Source organism: Pseudorca crassidens, chromosome 3 (assembly GCF_039906515.1).
Source record: "Pseudorca crassidens isolate mPseCra1 chromosome 3, mPseCra1.hap1, whole genome shotgun sequence".
Classification (NCBI taxonomy): Eukaryota; Metazoa; Chordata; class Mammalia; order Artiodactyla; family Delphinidae; genus Pseudorca; species Pseudorca crassidens.
This window is the reverse complement of record NC_090298.1, coordinates 162,495,719-162,518,239: the sequence shown is the minus strand read 5'-3', so window position 1 is coordinate 162,518,239 and position 22,521 is coordinate 162,495,719. Positions and strand designations below refer to the sequence as shown.

The following is a 22,521-nucleotide window of genomic DNA, read 5'->3' as shown; positions in this document are numbered from 1 at the left end:
TAGGGCTTTCCTGGTGGTGAAGTGGTAGAGAATCTGCCTGCCAATGCAGGGGACACAGGTTCAATCCCTGGTCTGGCAAGATCCCACATGCCGTTGAGCAACTAAGCCCATGCACTACAACTACTGAGCCTGCATTCTAGAACCCATGAGCCACAACTACTGAGCCCACGTGTCACAACTACTGAAGCCCACATGGCTAGAGCCTGTGCACTGTAACAATAGAAGCTACCACAATGAGAAGCCCACACACCACAATGAAGAGTAGCCCCCGCTCGTCGCAACTAGAGAAAGTCATGCGCAGCAACGAAGACTCAACACAGCCAAAAATAAATAAATTTATTTAAAAAATTAAGTAATAAAAGAAGAGAAATTACAACTGATATCACAGAGACACAAAAATATCATAAGAGAACACTACAAACAGTTATATGTCAAAAAATTGGACAACACAGAAGAAATGGATAAATTTCTAGAAACTTACAATCTTCCAAGACTGAATCAGGAAGAAACAGACAATCTGAACAGACTGATCACTAATTGTGAAATTGAATTAGTAATTTAAAAAACTCTCCTAAACCAAAGTCCAGGACTGTGCAGCTTTAAAGGGAAATTCTACCAAACATATGAAGAAAAGCTAATAACTATCCTTCTCAAACTATTCCAAAAAATTGAAAAGATGGGAACACTCCCAAATTCATTCTGTGAGGGCACCATTACCCTGACACCAAAATCAGAAAAAGACATTACAAAAAAATTTACAGGTCAATATCACTGAGGAATATAGACACAAAAATCCTCAACATAATATTAGCAACTGAATTTAACAATGTATAAAAAGGATCAAACACCATGATTAAATGCAATTTATTCCAGGGATGCAAGGATGGTTCAATATCTGCAAATCAATCAGTCTGATACACCACATTAACAAAAGGAAGGATAAAAATCATGTGATCATCTCAATGGAAGCATAAAAAGCATTTAATAAAATTCAACATCCATTCATGATAAAAACTTTACCAGAGTTGGTATAGAAGGAAATATCTCAACATAATAAAGGCCATTTATGACAAACTCACAGCTAATATCAAACTCTGTGGTGAAAAGCTGAAACCTTTTCCTCTAAGATCAGGAACAAGACAAGGATGCTCACTCTCACTACTTTTATTCAACATAGTACTGGAAGTCCTTGCCACGAAAGTCAGAAAAGAAAAAGAAATAAAAGGCATCCACACTGAAAGGGAAGAAGTAAAACTGCTACTATTTGCTGATATGATACTTTACTTAGAATACACTAAAGTCTCCACCAAAATCTATTAAAACTAAGAAATAAATTTGTAAAGTTGCAGGATTCAAGATTAATATACAGAAATTTGTTGCATTTCCATACACTAATAATGAAATATCAGAAAGAGAATTTAAGAAAACAATACCATTTACAATTGCATCAAAAAGAACAAAATACTTGAGAATAAATTTAACCAAGGAGGTTAAAGACCTAGAGTCTGAAAATGATAAGACAGTGATGAAGGAAATTGAAGACAATACAAATAAATGGAAAGATACCACATGTTCAAGGATTGGAAGAATTAATATAGTTAAAATGTTCCTATTATGGCAAGCAATCTACAAATTTAATGCAACCCCTATCAAAATACCCATGACATTTTTCACAGAACTAGAACAAATAATCCTAAAATTTACTAAAATTAATAAACTATTAATAGAATAAACGTTAAAATCTAAATGATCATCTCATTAGATGCAAAAAGCTATTGACAAAGTTCAGTACCCCTTGACGAGGAAAATGCAATAAACTATGACTAGAAGAGAATTTCCTCGACATGAAAAAAGGCATCATTAGAAAGCTCAGAGGTAACAACATACTTCACAGTGAGCCTGAACACCTTCTCTGTAAGATCAGAAGCAAGACAAAGATGTCTGCTCTAACCAGTTCTATTTAACATTGTAAGGGAAGTGCTACCAGGGAAATTAGGCAAGAATATGAAATAAAAGCATTCCAGATTTCTTAGGATATATACACATAACTCCACAGGCAGACACACAAAATCATACGGATGTTGTCAAGGCACATACAGGAGGACACACGCAGACACAGACCCAAAATCCTCAGAGTCAATGGCTCAGACACACAGATGCTCCCATAGACACATGGATCTCAAGCCCTCTGCACTCCTCCCCAGTTTTCTTTCTCTGTTTAGGACTAATCACAATCAGATATGCTATAATTTTACTTAGATATCTTCTTTCTTCTCTATTAGAATGTCAGCTTTTAAGCACACAGGGATATTTCTTTGGCTTTGTTCACCACACCACCTACTAGTAGGGCACCCACGCTTCTATAATCACTTCCAGAAAAGCACCGGTCACAATGTGACCGTTCCTCACTTTATTTTCCCATTGGAAGCTCATGAGGGCGACAAAGGTTTCTGTGTTCTCACTCGGCCTCCATGTCCTTGTCCTCTGAGAGGTCTCCTCCGTACGGTATCCATCACCCCCCAGGTCTCACCTGCCCACTGAGGTCGCTCCGGTCCGCCTCACAGGCCGTCCCCACCGAGCCCTTGATCGCTGTCCCCTACTTGAACTTCCACTGATGGGGAGAGAGGCGGCCTCCAGACCTCGGACCCCAGGTTTCCCAGCCACACAGAGAGCACTTTCTGGGACCCTGGAAAGCACTGAAAGCTGTTGCAAGAGCAGGTGGGGACATGGCTCCGCCCATTTCTGCCTCTTGAGAAACCTGGAGCTTGTCCTCCGATTAAGGAGGAGGCACCACCTCCTGCGCCTGTGCACTTCAGGGATCCCGGGCGTTTCGCGCATCTTATTTGGAGACAGTGTCGCGTTGCACTCTAGAGTTCTGGGAAGCAAAGGGGCCCCAGAGGCGGAGGGTCTGGCTGAGATCACCATTTCCCACAGGCCACGGGTCAGGAGTTCTGCAGAGATTTTCCTGCACCAGGAAAGGGTAGACACCAGCCTCAGCAGCAGAGAGCCAACTCTCTGTGGAGGCAGACACTGAGGTGAGGAAGCCGCGCGTGGTCGGTGCATACGCTGCCGAAAGCACGGGGTAGTATGTGCCAGAGAACAAAGGGAGGGTGGTTTGCTGACAGTGGGGTCTGCCTGAGTGATTACTAGACTTAGGACAAGGCAGGGTGTCCCTTTATGACATTATTGTTTTGAGACTATTGTGGAACCATGCTTGTTGGTGCAACGCTGTTGTTTATGTGACAACGGGGAATATTGTGTCTGAGGGCGCTGAGCTTCATGACATGGGTTCTGGGTTTTGTCACTGCTTCACCTCACAGTCACCTGGAGTTACAACAAAGAAAACTGCCAGAGTGAGACAGTGTTGCATTTAAACGTGTTTACTGGTAAGAAGGTGCAGAGTATGCTAGAGATGGGAAATATAAGCTGGAAATGGTCTCAAGACCAGCTCTGGGAACACGTGATGTTGATGTCCAAGGATTAGATTAGGACACACCCAGCCATATTCCACTTGGGGAGGTCTGTTACATGCACCTTTCTGTCAGGCCACAGCATTGCCAAGATATGACTCGAGAAACCTGGAGTCAACTCAGAGGTGGACTCCGAGAGCTCTATTACTTTCTCACCAGTTATGTGAATGACAGCGAGAGCAGATGTAGCCCTGGAGCGATTTTCCTAAATCAGATTTGGTACCAAGAAAAGTCCTGTTGTGGCCCATTCCTTTCCTAGTCTTTCCATTCTTCTGAAGAACAATCCCAGAGGGTAGAAGAAATAGTGGAACATGTAAAAATCATGGTTTCGGAGAGTTTAACATTCTCCTAGCACGTGAAAGCGTTTTTGTTGCTTTCTATTAGTTATTAAGTAGTATACACTGTTGGGGCCAAAATGTGCCTCAATTTTATATTGATTAATTTGGATTTTTTTTTTTTTTTTGGCCACACCATGCAGCATGCAGATCTTCCCCAGCCAGGGATCGAAGCTGTGCCCCCTGCATTGGGAGCAGGGAGTCTTAACCACTGGACCACCAGGGAAGTCCTAATTTGAATTAAAGTTACTTAAGAAATGGATAGGGGCCTCCCGGGTGGCACAGTGGTTAAGAATCTGCCCGCCAATGCTGGGGACATGGGTTCAGAGCCCTGGTCTGGGAAGATCCTGCATGCCGCGGAGCAACTAAGCCCATGTGCCACAACTACTGAGCCTGCACTCTAGAGCCCGCAAGCCACAACTACTGAGCTCACGTGCCACGACTACTGAAGCTTGCGGGCCTAGAACCCGTGCTCCGCAACGAGAAGCCACCACAATGAGAAGCCTGCGCACCACAACAAAGAGTAGCCCCCGCTTGCGCACAACCAGCCCCCCCCACAGCAACGAAAACCCAACGCAGCCAGAAATAAAAAATTAATTAATTAATTAAAAAAAAGAAAAAAGAAAAAAGAAATGGATAACGCAAGAGGGATACTCTGACTCTTCCTGAAAGCAGGAAAGAAATCTCTTACGTGAAGGGTCTACTGTTTGCATATGGAGGTAGCAGGATACCCTTATGACCCAAGATAGAGAATTCTGGTGAAGAAGCCTATAGAAATGAACCCTGTTACTTCTTTAATTCCCTACCCCAAGCCCAAACTCTGTTTAGATTCTTCACTAATTGGGCACCCAAAACCTAAGTTTCTTTGTCCTGTCAATTCCACACAAGTTTATTATTTCTTTGTCTAAAAAGTATAAAAGCTGCCTGCTTTGGCTACTTCTTAGGTCCCATTTCTATGGGACTTCCATGCGCGTGAATTAAAATGTTTTCTTTTCTCATGTTAATCTGTCTGCTATCAATTTTATTATTAGTTTAGCCACAAGAACTCAACACAGGTAGAGGGAGAAATTTCCCCCTCCTAACAATATATATACTATGTTAAGTGTAGTTGTTAGTTTTCACAAATGTATAGTTATACCACCATCAAGATGGAGGACACTGTCACCCCTAAAGAACTCTCCTGTTTGTACTGAACCCTTCCCACCCTTAACCACTGATCTGTTTTAGCTTCCTATACCTTTGCCTCTGCCAGAATGTCATACAAATTGACCAGCATATTGCCTTGAGTCTTAATGGAAAATTTGACTCTGTTATCTGTAAAACTGCATATTGATACAAACTTTGTGTTCTTCTGAGTTTGCGATTTTTGGCATTGCCCAAAAGAGTGGCACATTATGCTTTCAAAACTGAGAGATTTCATTGTTATCAGCTATATGAATGAAGTTAAGACCCCATGCTTAACTTTCTTCATTTGTATGTGGGAGGAATGATGGGGACAGATCAAATGAGATACTAATAATTGTAAAGTCACATGTCAACACTGCTAAGAAAGCATAAATTAGTACTGAAAAATAAGGGGAGCAAGTTTGAACTTCCACCGCTGTCTAATGAAACCAAACTCACCTTTTACCCTACCTTCCATAACATGTGAAAATGTAAACACGGATATGATCCCTGAAAACAGAAAAAAAATGAGCTTTGAGGGCTTTGTGCATAAACCTCCCAGCTACTCCTCTTATAAGAAGGCATAGAAAATATCCTAGTTTGAGGACGTCAAATATACCTCTTTTCCCACTCCATTCAGATATTACTCAAAATGATACCTCTGATTGCAGCTTACCTCATTTACTCCTTGGATAATTGCTCTCTAAACAGCCATAGCTATTTTTGGTGTTCCAACGAGGAAATTATATTGGACTTGCACAGATATCACTCTACTCATAGGAAAACTAATGATGAGCTACAGCTGTGCAGATGACCTTTACTCAAACCCAAAGGAACTCGAAAGTTTCATGGGGTACAAATTGTGTCCCTCGGTCTAAATAGCAGCAAAATGATAATGCCAAATCAAAAGGCAATTTCAATTCCCTTCAAATGCTAATCAGAAACATAAATACTATGAAAACTGATAGCCAAAAGCAAAGGGGAAACTCACATCCCAGATACCCATGTCCAAACTCATGATCAAACAGCACATGCACTAAAACTTTTAACCATGGCTAAAATGAAGATGAACCATGTCTATACCAACCATTGCTGCTAATCCCAAGAACGCAGGACTGAAGTATTGTTTACATTCACATCCAAGCAGTTCCTCAGCATTTTAAGATGTTAGATGGTGGAAAAATGATCAGTGGTGACATCCTCACTCACTGAAGCCACTACCCTCCATAAAAAAGATACACAACATACCCTCCCTTCCCTATCATCTCACCTGTCATCCTTTCCTTTCCTTTCACACACTTATATTCTTTTATAAAAGCAAAGGTTTCTTATTTAACCGTCTCTCTTTTCCCACAAAAATATAAGCACCCAGAAGTTCAAGAACTTCTTTTATACTTCCATATCCAGAGCCTAGAGTGCCTGGAAAATTTTTGCTAAACTGGATATGTTTTCAGTCTACACTGCCTGGCATAGGAGGATGTTGAAAAATTAGCATCAAGAGATTAGTCTCTGAGCAAGAAGGTTTCACTGGACCAGGTATCCTGACTTTTTCCTTTGCTTGGTTTGTGTTCTCTGAAAATTTGTAAGCTTCACTTGACTCATAAAGGAAATAACAAAAGAAAATCTAATTTGCTAAGGAGTTTGTCATTACAAATACATATTTTAAGTGTGTACTTCTTTTAAAATCATCCAGTACACTGCAGGAAATATTTCAGTATTTAGACAAGAAAGGCAAAACCTGTTTCAGATGACTGGGAGCTGGCCTCACACTCCCCACATAGGCCTAGATATATCCTGTTGAAGAGAAAAATGTGACACACATCCATCATCAGACAAAGCTACTCTGTGACCATGATGGATCAAAATGAAAACCGTATCTCTATAAATAATAAAAGAGAACAGATTCTAAAGTTTTTGTTTTGTTTTTTGCTTTTTCTGGCCACACCAGAAAAACAGGATCTTAGTTGCAGCTTGCAGGATCTTAGTTCCCCAACCAGGGACTGAACCGGGGCCCTCTGCAGTGAAAGTGCGGAGTCATAACCACTGGACTGCCAGGGAATTCCCTAAAGATTTTAAATGACCCAAATTCCCCTCTTCTCACTAATGATCGGTACTTCTTAAAAATTAACTTCAGGGCTTCCCTGGTGGCACAGTGGTTGAGAGTCTGCCTGCCGATGCAGGGGACACGGGTTCGTGCCCTGTTCCGGGAAGATCCCACATGCCACAGAGCGGCTGGGCCCGTGAGCCATGGCCACTGAGCCTGCACGTCCAGAGCCTGTGCTCCGCAACGGGAGAGGCCACAACAGTGACAGGCCCACGTACCGCAAAAAAGAAAAAAAAAAATTAACTTCAGCATCACGCCATTCTTTCTGCCTTGTTAGATAATAACTATTATGATTACCCATGACAGAATTTGGCTCACTTCCTCACAGCATCCAATGTAGAATAATGCCTTGCTTCCTTGAATAGCAATCAAATCATCTAACACAAGTCAAAATCCAATAGGAAGTCCTCAAGTGCACATTTACTGTTACACCCCACATTTTGTGGTCATTCCTAGTATGAGAACTCATTACACCCCTCCTTCTCCTTGACAACAGACGTGATCATGGTGGTCTTGGCAAAACGGGACAGAAAACACCATGATTTAAGTGCTTGGTGTTATGAATGAATAAGAAACTAGTCTCATGACAGAAATTATAAGTATAAAAGAATAAAAAATAAAAAGTGCCTGAGGTAAAAAGACCTGCCCTTGTATGCACAATAATATTGACTCAATGTATAATGATTAGGTGGAGAAAATTACAAGTTGATCTGAAATTCCATAATTACAATGGGATATTTAATATACCCTCTCAGGAAATGAAAAACACAGTTATTTCCTAGCAGATGAGTGCTTGTTAAACAGCTAATAAAATATTTCTAAGAAAAAGCTACAAAAGCACTCATTACAGAAATTAACGCACATGCTTTGAATCATATACAATCAAAGAGAACTGAAAACATATTCAGGGATTACACTCAGATATGAGTAAAAGGAAACACTGAGAATCTGCCTGATATGAGGAAGGTGCTGATTCTACATGGAAGGACTGGGTCTGAGCAGTCACTGCACAGTGAAGAACAGGAACAAACTCACAAGCAGTTCTTTTGGACTGCAACACAAAGGGGAATCAGGAGCACAAAGTCAACAGCAGTATTAACAGACCAAGGTGTTATTACAAATTAGAGCTTATATGAATACAGTCTAGAGAACAGTGTTCAGAGGATATTCTCAACCACGACAGTCTAAATTTCTTGCCAGATGGACACAGTGGGCTTACAGGAAAATCCAAACTGTGCTGAATCTTCCATGTTGAACTTTGGAAAACACTGTGGAAGCCTACAGCTCTGATCAAATGGAAGTCAAACAGTCTGTGGTGGTTTTGAGGATATTCTCTTTTTTTCCAGTTTTATTGAGAAATAATTGACATACAGCAGTGTATAAATTTAAAGTGTACAGTATGATTTAACTTATATACATCGTGAAAGGATTATCACAATAAGGTTAGTGAACATCCTTCACTTCATATAGATACAAAATTTTAAAGAAATAGAAAAAATTATTTTCCTTTTGATGAGAACCCTTAGGATTTACTCTCTTTAACAACTTTCTCATGTTGTACATTATGTCCCTAGTACTAATTATTTTATAACAGAAAGTGTGTACCTTTTGACTGTCTTCCTTCAATTTCCCCTTCCCCCCACACCTTGCCTCTGGTAATCAGAAATCTGATCTCTTTATGAGTTTGTTTTTGAAATATAAATGACCTACAACACTGTTAGTTCCTGTTACACAACATGGTGTTTTGATATTCCTATACATTTCAATATGATCACTAATATAAGTTTAGTTACAATCTCTCACCATACAAAGATATAATTATTGACTATATTTCCCACACCTTACACTTCATACCTGTGACTCATTTTGCAACTCTAAGTTTGCACCTCTTAGTCTCCCTCACCTATTTCTTTCCTCCCCTACCTCTTCTCCCTTTGCCAACTACCTGTTTGACACAGTATCTGTAACTCTGTTTCTGTTTTGCTATGTTTGTTCGTTTGTTTTGTTTTTTAGATTCCAAAAGTAAGTGAAATTATACAGTATTTGTCTTTCTCTGTCAGACTTATTTCACTTAGGATAATACCTTCTAGGCCCATGCACAATGTTGCAAATGGCAAAATTTCATTCTCTTTTATGGTTGAGTAATATTCCATAATATATTATAATATAAATATATACAATAATACATATATATATATATATATATGGATTAGATTGGTCCTTTTGGGACTGTAATTCCTAAACCTGGATGTCTGTTTCCTTACCAGGTTACGGAAGTTCTTGGCTATTATGTCTTCAAATATGTCTTCTGCCCATTTTCTCTCCTTTCTTTCTGGGACTCCTATGATGAGAATGTTAGTATGCTTCTTGTTGTCTCAGAAGTCTCAAACTGTCATTTAAAGAAAATTCTTTTTCCTTATTTTCTGTTCAGATTGAGTGATTTCCACTACTCTGTCTTCCAGTTGCTGATTCATTCCTCTGTATCATCTAATCTACTACTGATTCTTTCTAGTGTATTTAAAAGTATCACTTATTGTATTCTTCAACTGTTTGGTTCTTTGTATTTTTTAAATTTTTGTTAAAAATGACAAATTTCTCACTCTGTTCACCCATTCTTCTCCCAAGTTCTTTGAGCATCTTTATGATCATTACCTTGAACAAGCAGATTGTTTATTTCTGCTTCCTTAGTTCTACTTCTGGGGTTTTATCTTGTTCCTTGTTTGGAACATATTCCTGTCACCTCACTTTGCCTAATTTGCTTTTTAAATTTCTATGTATTTGGCACATTGCTTGTTTCCAGACGTTGGAGAAGTGGCCTTTTGTAGGAGACGTCCTATGTGTGCCAGCAGTGCTCTCTCCTCTGGACACCAGAGGTATATGCTCTAGGTGTGCCCCCTATGTGGGTCCTTCTCGTGCAGCGGGCTGACTAGGTGTGGCTGCCCCTTGGTCCACTTGGTTGCCAGGTCCTGCCTTGTGGGGAGGTTGCTGACTGTTCGTAGGTAGGGTCAGGACATGAGGTGGCTGGCTATAGAGCCCCAGGGGGTCCGAGGGCCAGTGCTGGCCCACTGGTGGGTGGAGCTAGTTTCCAGGGTGGGAGGTCATGGGTTCGGGACCCCCAAATCTACTGTCAGCCTGGTGCTGACTGGGGCCAAATCCCAGGGTGGCTGGCTGAAGGGTCCAAGGTGTCTTAGAGTTGGTAGGTGGGGCTGAGGCCCAGGGGGTCCTGGGGTTAATGCCAGCTCACTGGTGGGTGGAGCCAGATCCTGAGGTCTTTGGCTACAGTAAGCTGGGGGTCTCAGAGTTGGTGTCAGCCCACTGGTGAGCAGGGCTTATTTCTGTCACAGATGGCTACAAGGTCTGGGGTGTCCCAAAGCTGGTACTGGCCCACTGGTGAATGGGGCTGGATCCTGGTGTAGGCCCACTGGTATATTGGGTTGGGCCCCAACAGCTGGCTGTGGGGCCTCAGGGGTCCCAGAGCCAGTGCCAGGGCAACTGGGGTCTCAATGTATCTTAAGGCAGCTGGCCATATGGTGGGTGGGGCTGCATCCCCACCTGGCTAGCTGCTTGGCCTGAGGTATCCCAATACTGGTGCCGACAGGCTGGTGGGTAGTGCAGGTCTCTTGTGCTAATAAGCTAGAAGGACAATTCCAAAACCACACTTGTCAGCACCAGTATCCTTGTGGACAGCCCCAAAAGGGCTGTCACAGTGTCTATGTCCTGAGAGTAAACACCAGTTGCCTCCTGCTTTTCTAGGAGTCTCTCCAAGATCAGCAGGTGGGTCAAACCTAGGCTCCTTTTAAATTACTGCTTTTGCCCTGGATTTTGGAGCACATGAGATGTTATGTGCATCCCTGAAGAGTGGCGTCTCTATTTTCTACAGCCCTCTGACTATCCTGAAAGTAAGCCCTGCTGGTCTTCAAAGCCAAATGTTCTCGGGGCTTGTCTTTCCAGTGCAGGGCCCTTAGGCTGGGGAGCAAGATGTGGGGTTTGGACACCCTTGCTCCTTGGGACAACTTCTGCAATTGTAATTATCCTCCTGTTTGTGGGTAATGGGTCTTGACTGTAACATTTCTCCACACTTCCTACTGGTCTCATTGTGGGTCCTTCTTCCTATCTTTACTTGTAGAAGATCTTTTCTGCTAGTGTTCAGGTCTTTCTCATCAATAGTTGCTTGGTAAACAGTTGTAATTTTGATGTGCCCATGGGAGGAGGTGAGCTCAGTGTCTTCCTACTCCACTGTCTTGGACTCTCTTCAGTTTTGAGAATATTCCTGACTGGCAGAGCAAAAAATGAGGAAAATGAGCTGGAAGCAAGTGTCTGCAAAGGCCCTATGCTTCTTGTGTGTCTCTTTCCATACAAGTGGCTCCAAAATCTACCTAATCCTATTTCACATCTGCATTTCAAGTTACCTGTAAATTAGGCTTTGGTGAATTCTAACACGGGGCCATAAAAGCAACAGAGTCTAGAAAATGTAATTCACAACATTACTCACATTGACGTAACAGAGTCAAAAAGGGTCATCTCCAACTCTAAATTTTATTGTCCTCTCACAGGTCTCTCTTTTTTTTTTTTTTCAGTACGTGGGCCTCTCACTGCCGTGGCCTCTCCCGTCGCGGAGCACAGGCCCCGAACATGCAGGCCCAGTGGCCATTGCTCATGGGCCCAGCCGCTCCATGGCATGTGGGACCCTCCTGGACCAGGGCACGAACCTGTGTCCCCTGCATCGGCAGGTGGACCCTCAACCACTGCGCCACCAGGGAAGCCCTCACAGGTCTCTCTTAATGCAAATTCCATAGCCCAAATCCCAGCCAGAAGGAATGACAAATAACAAAGGACAAAAGATGAAAACAATAATTCACATGAGAGTATATGATGAACTTTGCATACTTACAAATATATGCCAACTCATTGTTAGCAAAGAAATGGAATAAAGCTCTTCAGGCCAATGAAAAGTTAGTTTTCTCTTAAGAAGTAAAGGTGGAACATGTATATAACGTATAAGGGATGTTGAGTACTTGCCGCAGGAGGCCAGTACAATAAACAAACAAGTACCAAAGTGTCATTTTTCAGTGTTCTCTTATTTGCAGAAGAGTATTATATAAAAATTAACCCCAATTACATATTAGAAATGCACTTCAATTCACCCATGGATCAAAGAGTCTTCAAAATAAAAACAAAAATTTTACTGAGTAAAGGATAAAATTACCTATTAAACTTAGGAACAATTGCCTAAAGAGTACCTACAGAATTATCTTACCTCAATATTTACTTGCAAAAGTAAGTACTACTCCATACTACAGATAATAACTTTAAGAATGTGCCACTGATAAGGACAATATATGTTTAAAGTTTGTAACACTTCTTCCATACTGCAACTTTGAGTATTCTACATGAATTAATTTGTACCAGGCTTACCCATATTACTTACATTAACATGAGTTTTTTCCAGTGCAGTTTTCACATGACTACAAAAATATTTGTTTCAACTGAATAGTTCGTTTTACTTTTCAGTTACTTGGTAGTATCCAGTGTACATTCTCACATGGTTTTGTAAGGATGTAGGGCAAATGAAGGTTTTCATATATTGTTTATATTTAACAGAATTCTCTCTAGAGTGAGTTCTCTCCCAAGAAAATGGGACTGAAAACTTCCCCAATTCCTCATGCTTACATGGTGTGCACCGTCTTGTGTCCTTAAAATGTTGTGTGATAAAGGCTTTCCAATATTCCTTACGTTCAGTTTCTGGTAAGGGTTCTTTCACATATTTGAACGTAATAGGAATTGTTGAGGGCTTTACCATACAGTTTGCATTCACAGGGTTTCTCTCCAGTGTGAATTCTTTTTTTGTATTCAGAATGAACTGGGACTACTGAAGGTTCTCCTACATTCCTGACATTCATAGGCCTACTTTCCATTATGAGGGTTTTCATGGTTTTGAACAGAACTGGGACAATCAAAGGCTTTCCTATAATTTTCACATTTGTGTGGTTTCGCTCCAGTGTGAGTTCTTTCATGATTTCATAATGAACTGAAAAAAAATCGAAGGCCTTCCCACATTCCTTACACTATTAGGTCCATCTCCAGTGTGCTTCACCACATGTCTTGGAATTTTAGTGACAGAACTGAAGGCTTTCCCAAGTGCTACTCTCCAATATGAGTTCTTTCATGGTTTCGTAAAGAACGGAGATGACTGAAGGCTTTACTACAATTCTTACATTCATACGGTTTCTCTCCAGTGTGAGTTCTTTCATGGTTTTGTAATGAACTGGGACAATCGAACGCTTTCCCACATTTCTTACATGTATAACGTCCAACTCCAGTGTGCTTTATCATGTGTAAATGAAATTTTGAGAGAAAAATGAATGCTTTCCCACATTCCTTACATTCATAGTGTTTCTCTCCACTATGAGTCCTTTCATGACTTCGAAGGGAACTGAGATAACTGACGGCTTTACCACATTGTTTACACTGATAGGGTTTCTTCCCAGTATGACTTCTTTCATGTTTTTGAAGGAAACTGGGATAACTGAAGGCTTTACCACATTCCTTATATGCATGAGGTTTCTCTCCAGTATGAGTTCTTTCATGTCTTCGAAGGGACCTAGGAGTACTGAAGGTTTTACAACATCCCTTACATTCATAGGGCTTTTCTACACTGTGAATCCTTTCATGACTTTGAAAGTAATTGGGACAATCAAAGACTTTCCCACACTCCTTACATTTATAAGGTCCATCTCCAGTGTGCTTCATCACGTGTCTTTGAAATCTGATGAGAGAACTGAAGGCTTTCTCACATTCTTTACATTCATAAGGTTTCTCTTCACCATGACTTCTTTCATGTTTTCGACAGGAATTTGGACAACTGAAGGCTTTACCACATTTTTTACATTCATAAGGCTTTTCTCCACTGTGTCTCCTTTCATGGCTTTGAAAGGATCTGGGACAACTGAAGGCTTTACCACATTGCCTACACTCATAGGGTTTCTCTACACTATGACTTTTTTCATGTCTGCGAATGGAAGTGGGCCAATTGAAAGTTTTCCCACATTGTTTACATTTATAAGGCTTCTCTCCTGTGTGAGTCCTTACATGTATTTGAAATGAACTGGGAGTAATGAATGCTTTCTTACATTCCTTACATTTATAAGGTCCATCTCCAGAGTGACTTATCATGTGTGCCCGAAGGCTTGAGAGAAAAATAAAACCTTTTCCACAATCCTTACATTCATAGGGTTTCTCTCCAGTATGATTTCTTTCATGTTTTCGAAGAGAACTGGAATAACTGAATGCTTTACTACATCTTTTACATTCATAGAATTTCTTTCCATTGTGATTTCTTTCATGGTTTTGTAATCCTACACGGGAAATAAAAGCTTTACCACATTGCTTACATTCATAGGGTTTCTCTCCTGTGTGAGTCCTTTCATGTGTTTGAAAAGTTCGACGATATCTAAAGGCTTTTCCACATTGTTTACATTGATAGGGTTTCTCTCCCATGTGGGTTTTTTCATGTATTTGTAGTGCACTTAAAAAAGTAAAGACTTGCCCACATTCCTTACATTTATAAGGAGCATCTCCAGTGTGTGTTATCATGTGTCTCCGAAAGGTTGTGAGCCACTTAAAGGGTTTCCCACATTCCTTACATTTATAAGGAGTATCTCCAGTGTGCGTTATCATATGTCTTTGAAAGGTTGTAAGCCACATAAAGGATTTCCCACATTCTTTACATTCATAGGGCTTTTCTCCTGTATGAATCCTTTTATGTGTTTGAAAGGATGTGCGAAAACGAAAAGCTTTCCCACATTCCTTACATCTATAGTTCTCCTGTGCACTGTGTTTTCTTTCATGTTTTTCAAAACACTGAAGATAACTGAAGGCTTTACCACATTCCTTACATTTATATGGCTTCTCTTCATATTTCTGATACTCATACAGTTTGTGCCCACTATGACGGTTGATATGCCTATTAAGGGATGAATGATGCATAAAGACTTTTCCACATGCACTGCATTCATGTAGTTTCACTCCAGTAGTTTTCTTCTTCAGACTGAGTTTTGGAATAAGGCTGAAGTTTCCTGCACATTGACTACCCTCTTTACTTTCACAGAGTCTCTCTACAACATGACTTCTGTAAAAAATGAGAATCACGTTAGTAATGATTTCTTTACCAACAATTTAATATTTATTAGTAGGATATTTGAACTACATTTTTATGATCTATAGCAAAACTGTAGGTTATCTCCCTTGTCTGAATTGTTTTTGATTGAATATAAGAAATGCCCTGCAAGAAGACTTCCCTCTTGGAATTATCAAAACACTGATATTCACATACAGGGCTTGTTAATACTGTTTCCAAGAGAACTATTTTCCAAACACTAAATATCTATGTCACATATTAGAAAGTATTTGGGGGAAAGTTTTTCTGAGAATAAATAAATGTCAAGCAGGCATTATGTGTTTAGGTCCCTTCTTTTAAAATTTCATCACGTACCAGGACCCTCATATAAGGCACTACTTTCTGTTGTGAGTGTGACTTACCTTAGTTTTCTCCCCTGGTTTTTGTACTGATCTTCAATGTCATGATCCTCCCATTTTTTCCCTAAATTGCAGATGCAGAAAAACGATTCCAAAATATTAGAAATTATAGAACAATTATTAGATTCTATATTCATTGTTGGTTGTGACCAGGCCTAGTTTATATACCAACATCCTCCCTTCCACATAGGACATCTTAGAAGACCATCAATGAGCAAGAAACATTTGTTCCCTAATTGACAAAGTAAAGGAAAGCTGTCACCCTTACCTACTGAGGCCAGGTTTCTGAAGGTTTCCCGCATCACATCTCTGTAGAGTTTCTTCTGTGAAGGATTCAGTAAAGCCCACTCCTCCAGGGTGAAATTCACAGCCACATCTTCAATGGCTACCGAGTCCTAAAATACCCCAAATATGTGTATAGCAGGATGAATGACACTGACAGGACTAGACATCTATACACCATTTTTGTTTTGTTTTGTTTTGTGTTTATTTTTGGCTGCTTTGGGTCTTCCTCTAGTTGCAGCAAGCAGGGGCTACTCTTCATTGCAGTGCACAGGCTTCCCATTGTGGTGGCTTCTCTTGTTGCAGAGCACAGGCTCTAGGCGCGCGGGCTTCAGTAGTCGTGGCACGCGGGCTCTAGAGTGCAGGCTCAGTAGTTGTGCCGCACGGGCTTAGTTGCTCCATGGCACGTGGGATCTTCCTGGGCCAGGGATTGAACCCGTGTCCCCTGAATTGGCAGGCAGTTTCTTAACTGCTGTGCCACAAGGGAAGCCATATACACTATTTATATGAAGGTTATGTATGATCCTGTCATATCCAAACATTTATTCTATGACTTGATCATCAGGAACTTACTCTGTCTCTACTTCCTCACAAATTTAGCAGCATAATGAACATGGAAATATTTACTCTGATCACATTACATCTCATTTCTCACTAACAGCAGGGTCCAGAACATGTTGGGAAATGACAGACATGATATACAAATGAAACGAATGTTACCATTTTAAGACCATCAATACCTTGTGAGGAAAAACTCTTTCATCTCCTTTCTTTTTACATACCATTTATAGCACTTATGAGGCAGAGGGCCAAATCTGCACAAACTTTTATGAATAAGAACATAGTGCTGAACTGGAAGCTTTTTCTTCTATTCCCATCACCAAACAAGAGTCCAAGAAAACTGTAAAACTTTTAATAGGATCCAACTGGCCAATTTGGCCGTAAAGTAATCCAGGCCTTTATAAGTAGTCAGATGTAGATGACAGAAAAAAAAATATTCTTGTGGGGAAATAGTGCTGTTAACTTGTGTAGTATTTACCACAGATTCAGTTTTTCCTTTCTCTTTGTTTGATCTGATGCACTAGAAAGTTAATTGGCGCCTACAGTTAATTGGTGCAGACGGTAGGAAGACAGCATGAAAACACAGACCACAAAATTCCTATAGTCATGTGCCTCAGGGCTGCTTAAGAGGCATACATAGGCACACAGAGTGAGACAATATGCCAGAAGAGCTCTTTATGGCAGATCTAAAACACAGTGCCCTGTGCCTTTCTAACCTTGAGGAACAGATTAAGAGTTGTAGATGGCAAGTGCATTCACTGAAAATCACAAGGGTTTGATGGTGAATCTGCCCAAAAGTATGAAATACACAAAGGATTCAACAGTGCTTTCCTCCTAAAGAACATAAAATCTCCATTTTCAAATTGCAGGAGGAAGTTATTTCCTGACCAGCCACTCTAGAGGCTGCCCTGCCAACTTCTCTAAGTTCCAAGCTCCCACAAGGTTTACAGGAACATGACAGCTTGACCCCTGGGGATAGGAATCCCTTTGCTGATGACAGCACACATTGCCAATAGTGTATGAAAGGTTTTATTACCTAAATAATTGAGGTATCTGAGGAAAGTAAGGCAGGCCTCTCCAGAGCTTTCAAGAAATGGCTTCACAAGCAAGGAAAGGTAATTGGACTTTTTAAAAACTGAAGTTAGGGGCTGGGTTAGGATGAGGGTTCACACACAAGAGCAGGATCTTAAGAGGATTGAATCTCTTGCCACTGCCAATGGAAGAAGGACTAAGGCTTTCTGATCACTTTGTATAGATGTGGGTAAAAGTGTAAAGAGGATGAATGAGGTTTTAAAGCAGTCAGCAATCACCAAAAATTGAAGACAGAGACTTACAGGTTCTAATCTGGCATTTAAGGAACTTAGAAGTCATCATTCCTGGCCTCAAAGAAAAAAAATGAAAAAATCTTGAACAAGTCTTCTTAGACCCATCAGACCATTGAGGTCACAGGCAAAACACTCTCTCTAAAACTGGGAAAGAAGAAATAAAGATGGCATGTAAAAATAAGCACCAGGGACTTCCCTGGTTGTCCAGTGGTTAAGACTTCACCTTCCAATGTAGGGGTGCAGGTTTGATCCCTGGTTGGGGAGCTAAGATCCCATATGCCTCCCAGCCAAAAAACCAAAACATAAAAATAGAAATAATATCGTAACAAAATTCAATAAAGACTTTTAAAAATGTCCACATCAAAAAAAAGTAATAATAATAAAAAATACCAAATACTCTGTTCTTAACAAGGCCTGTACTGAAAACAATATATTTCACCAGAGGTTAAAACAAAGCCAAAAAAACAAAAACAAAACAAACAAAACAGAACACAATATCCATGAACTGTACAATGACAGGTTTAAAATACACAAAATGGGAATATCTGGGAAAAAAAAGATACACAGAAAGGAACAGAAAAAATGAAGTAATAATCATTGAGATTTTCCTAAAATTAATCATAAATGGCATGCTGTAGATCCAAAAAGCTTAAAGAACACTAAACGTCAAAAATGCATACCAAGGGCTTCCCTAGTGGTGCAGTGGTTGAGAGTCCGCCTGCCGATGCAGTGGACACGGGTTCGTGCCCCGGTCCGGGAAGATCCCACATGCTGTGGAGTGGCTAGGCCAGTGAGCCATGGCCTCTGAGCCTGCACGTCCGGAGTCTGCGCGTCCAGAGCCTGTGTTCCGCAAGGGGAGAGGCCACAACAGTGAGAGGCCCGTGTACCGCAAAAAAAAAAAAAAAAAAAAAAAAGCATACCAAATATATCATATTCTAACTAGAGAAAAATCAAAGAGGAAGAGAATATAGTGAAAAAAAGCCAGAGGGGAAACCCACCTTACTTATAGAGAAAAATGATTAGAATTAAATCAGACTTCTTTTCAGAAACCATGCAAGCAGGAAGAGAGCAGAGTGAAATATTTAAATTTTTGAAAGAAAAAACTACTCTTCTACTTTTCAAAACCAAAAGCTGGTCCGCAGAAAATATTAATTATAATAAAATTGATTGACATCTAGTCAAGATAACGGAAAAGAGAAGGCAAAACAGAAATAATATCAGAAATGAAAGAAGGAGGAAATGAACATAAAAAGATTTGATACAATCCAACATCCATTTATGGTAACAAATTAATAATAGAAGGGAACTCTCTGTCCTTGAGAAAAATATCTACAGGACACCTGCAGCTAACATCATACTTAGATACAACACCAAAAACAAACAAACAAACCATGAAGGGAAAAAAATGATAAGTCTCACTTTATTAAAAGGAAAATTCCTGTGCTGGGAAAGTGTTAAGAGAATGAAAAGACAAGTCACAGACTAGGAGAATGTCTTTGTAACACACATATCTGATAAATGACTGGTATCCAGAATATACATAGAATTCTTGGGGACTTCCCTGGTGGTGCAGTGGATAAGACTCTGTGCTCCCAATGCAGGGGGCCCGAGTTTGATCCCTGGTCAGGGCACTAGATCCCAAATGCATGCCATAATTAAGAGTTCACATGCCACAACTAAGGAGCCCATGTACCGCAACTAAGGAGCCCTGGAGCCACAACTAAGAAGCCCTGGAGCCACAACTAAGAAGCCCATGTGCCGCAATTAAGGAGCCCACGAGCTGCAACTAAGACCCAGTGCAACCAAATAAATAAATAATTTTAAAAAAACCCCAAACTATATATATATAATTCTTAAAACTCAACAGTAAGAAGACAAACAACTCAATTAAAAGTGGGAAAAAGATCTGAACAGACACCACACCAAACAAGATATACAGATGGGAAATAAGCAATATGAAAACATGCTCAACAAATGTCTTTGGGAAATTATAAAAAAAACAACAATGATATGTCACTACACACTTATCAAATGGCTAAATTCAAAATACTCAGAACACCAGATATTAGTGAAGATGTGAAGCTGCTGGTAATCCTCATTCCTTGGTGGTGGGAATGAAATTTGGTATGCCTACATTGGAAGATAAGAATTTTCCATCGATACTTAATATACTCTTATACATATAGTAAGATCCAGCAATCACATTCCTTGGTAGAGACCTAAATTAGTCTCTACCAAGCCTACACATTAATGTTTCTAGGTGTTTTATTCATAATGGGCAAGAGTTAGAGTTAAGCATGATGTCCTTCAAGAGTCGAATGGCTAAACAATCAGTGTCATTCCCACTGTAATAAGATGAAATATTGTTCAGTGAAAAAATGAAATGAGGTATCAAGCCATAAAAACACATGAAGGAATCTTAAAAGTATACTGCTAAGTGAAAGAAGTCAATCTGACAAGGCAACACAAGATTCCAAGTATTTGACATTCCGGAAAAGACATTATTATGAGCCAGAAAAAGATCTTTGGTTCTGAAGGATTTGGGGGTTGAAGGGAGAGATGAATGAATAGATGAAGCATAAGGGACTTTGAGGGAACTGATACTACTCTACAGGACAGAGAAATGATGGATACGTTTCAATAAACATTTACCAAAACCCATAGATCCTGCAACACAAAGAGTCATTGATAATAAAAACTGTGGACTTTAGTGCATCACTATTGGTTCAGTAATTGTTATAAATGTACTGTGGTAATACAAGATGTATAAAACAGTGCAAACTGTGTGGATGCAGAGGGGTTATGTGGGAACTACTAAGGAAAAGAATTACAGGACCACAATATTCAAGAGATAAAGGAATCCAAAGGAAAGAAAAGCAAATATTTGAATCAGCTGAGATAAGCACACTGCTTCCCTACTGTTCAAAACAAAAATCCACATTCAGAAAGTTAAATACATTCTTAAAATTGTGGTCCAGACACTCCCAACTGAGATAGAACCCCTAGAAGTGAGTCAGTCCCTGGTGAAGAAGGGTAGGGACCCAAAATAAACTCTGGCAGCTGCACATACTCTTCTCTTGCCTGGCCACGTGCGAGCCCTTCCTCTCCCAGGCTTCCATTCTCACAAGTGAGGAACTTCTCAGCAGGTTCCGACCCAAATGAACTCCCAAATTCATAAACCCTTTGTCAAGGAGACAGAACACCAACCTCCATAGACTTTCCTGTGCACAAATTACACTGAATGCGCCAACATTATGGATGCAACACTTAGGCATACATCTGCACCTGAAGAAACCACTATTACAACTGCAGAAAGAAATCACCGTGTCTCCTCCACCAACCCAGGTGCACTTGAACCCCCATCTTTCCAGGGCTCTGCACCTTCTCTCAGCATAAAGGCTCCTTCTGTAGTGGGTGTGAGCAGGTGAGAAAACCTACAAGGAGAGGTTCCCCAGGAAGAACCAATTGGCCTTCACTTCTACCTCTCTGTGCACGCTCAGAGAGGGCCTTGGTTTGGCTCACCCACCACAAGCCATACTCAACACTGGAGTTACTTGGCACCACTATTACATTTTAATGACACAAACACACTGACCAATCCAGCAAATTCACTCAGACTCAGTGTTTATGTGGAAAGGAGGAAAGAAAACTGGAACGTACTTTACTAGTTCAACCAGAAAATCCCAAATATATATTCCTTTCAGCAAAGAAGATGTCAGTTAATTATTATTTCATGGCAAGACTTGTTTTGTAATTAATTAATCATACTTGAACACTTCTGGTCTGCAAGTCTAAACCCTGGAATTTCATTTGAAATCATCCAAAAGTAATGAACAGCCCTCTGAAACAACTACAGTCAGGGTAAGAGGGAGTGAAACCAGTATCTTAAGTGAAATGCAATACTGGAACCTTTCTTTTCACCCCTGAAATTCACCTCTTTTTTTTGCCTCTTTGGAAATGTTTTATGCTATCTTTCGAGCCTATTGATTAAATAAAAATGTATTTACCCCTACTGAAAACGAACACTTAAATAAAGCAATAAATCTTCTCAGGTCAACAAAAGCAGGGAGGGGCAAGGCTGACAGAACAGATCACCCAGGAAAGTTTCAAAAAGGAACCTCCAACCAAAGGGTTTTCCGTAGGATGTCTGGGCCCAGGAAAGATCCTGGGACGAGAGGCACAAGGATTTCATACAACATAGTTCCAGGCAGTCATTCTCGGCTTTCCTTTCATGTAAAATACACACACAAAAATAAAGCTTTCAAAATCAGCCCATCCGTGGCTCTACTTAAGAAGGATAAACAATTAAAATATTGAGGCTATTTGAAATGTACCACGGCGGACAAACAGTAGAATATGTTGTGAATCAGAGAGAGGAAACTGGCGTTTGGGAATATGAAAGGGATTTGTAAATTTAGGGATTTATCGCCAACCCTAGGAAGGGCTACGCTGGTAAAACAGGGTTGTGGATTTGAGACCCCGCTCCCACCAAATTTGAAAAACTCCAGAGAAAACGTGTCGCGCTGGGGAGAAAGAAGGGAATGGGGACCTCACACACCACAGCTCCTCCCACGCATATAGCCCTGACTCCGAGTCTAACGACCCTCCCGCGGTCACCGCACAACCTAGGGGAGACGCGGGGCTGCGGGCGCAGAGCTGCGCAGAGAGGCTCCGGGGTCAGGGCCGACGTCGCCGCGCACCAAGGGACGGGACAGGACGCCCGGAGTCCCGGCTGCCGGCCCCGC

At 40.7% G+C, this 22,521-nt stretch overlaps 1 protein-coding gene across 4 annotated transcripts in view; it reads right to left on the bottom strand.

Moving 5' to 3' along the window:
• Positions 1-319: 319 nt before the first annotated feature.
• The window catches only part of LOC137222337 (zinc finger protein 709-like), a 47,076-nt gene continuing 24,874 nt past the window's right edge, over positions 320-22,521 (bottom strand). For 2 of the 4 annotated variants that reach the window (XM_067733407.1, XM_067733404.1), the window contains exons 2-4: positions 15,877-16,003; positions 15,612-15,672; positions 320-15,201 (exon numbers count right to left, since the gene is read on the bottom strand). In XM_067733407.1, the coding sequence (XP_067589508.1) occupies positions 13,215-15,201; positions 15,612-15,672; positions 15,877-15,910 (2,082 nt within the window). In that variant the 5' untranslated portion in view covers positions 15,911-16,003 and the 3' untranslated portion in view covers positions 320-13,214. Of the gene's footprint in view, positions 15,202-15,611; positions 15,673-15,876; positions 16,004-22,401; positions 22,482-22,521 lie in introns of those variants that run through there. The other 2 variants (XR_010942414.1, XM_067733406.1) reach the window with 2 other exon arrangements.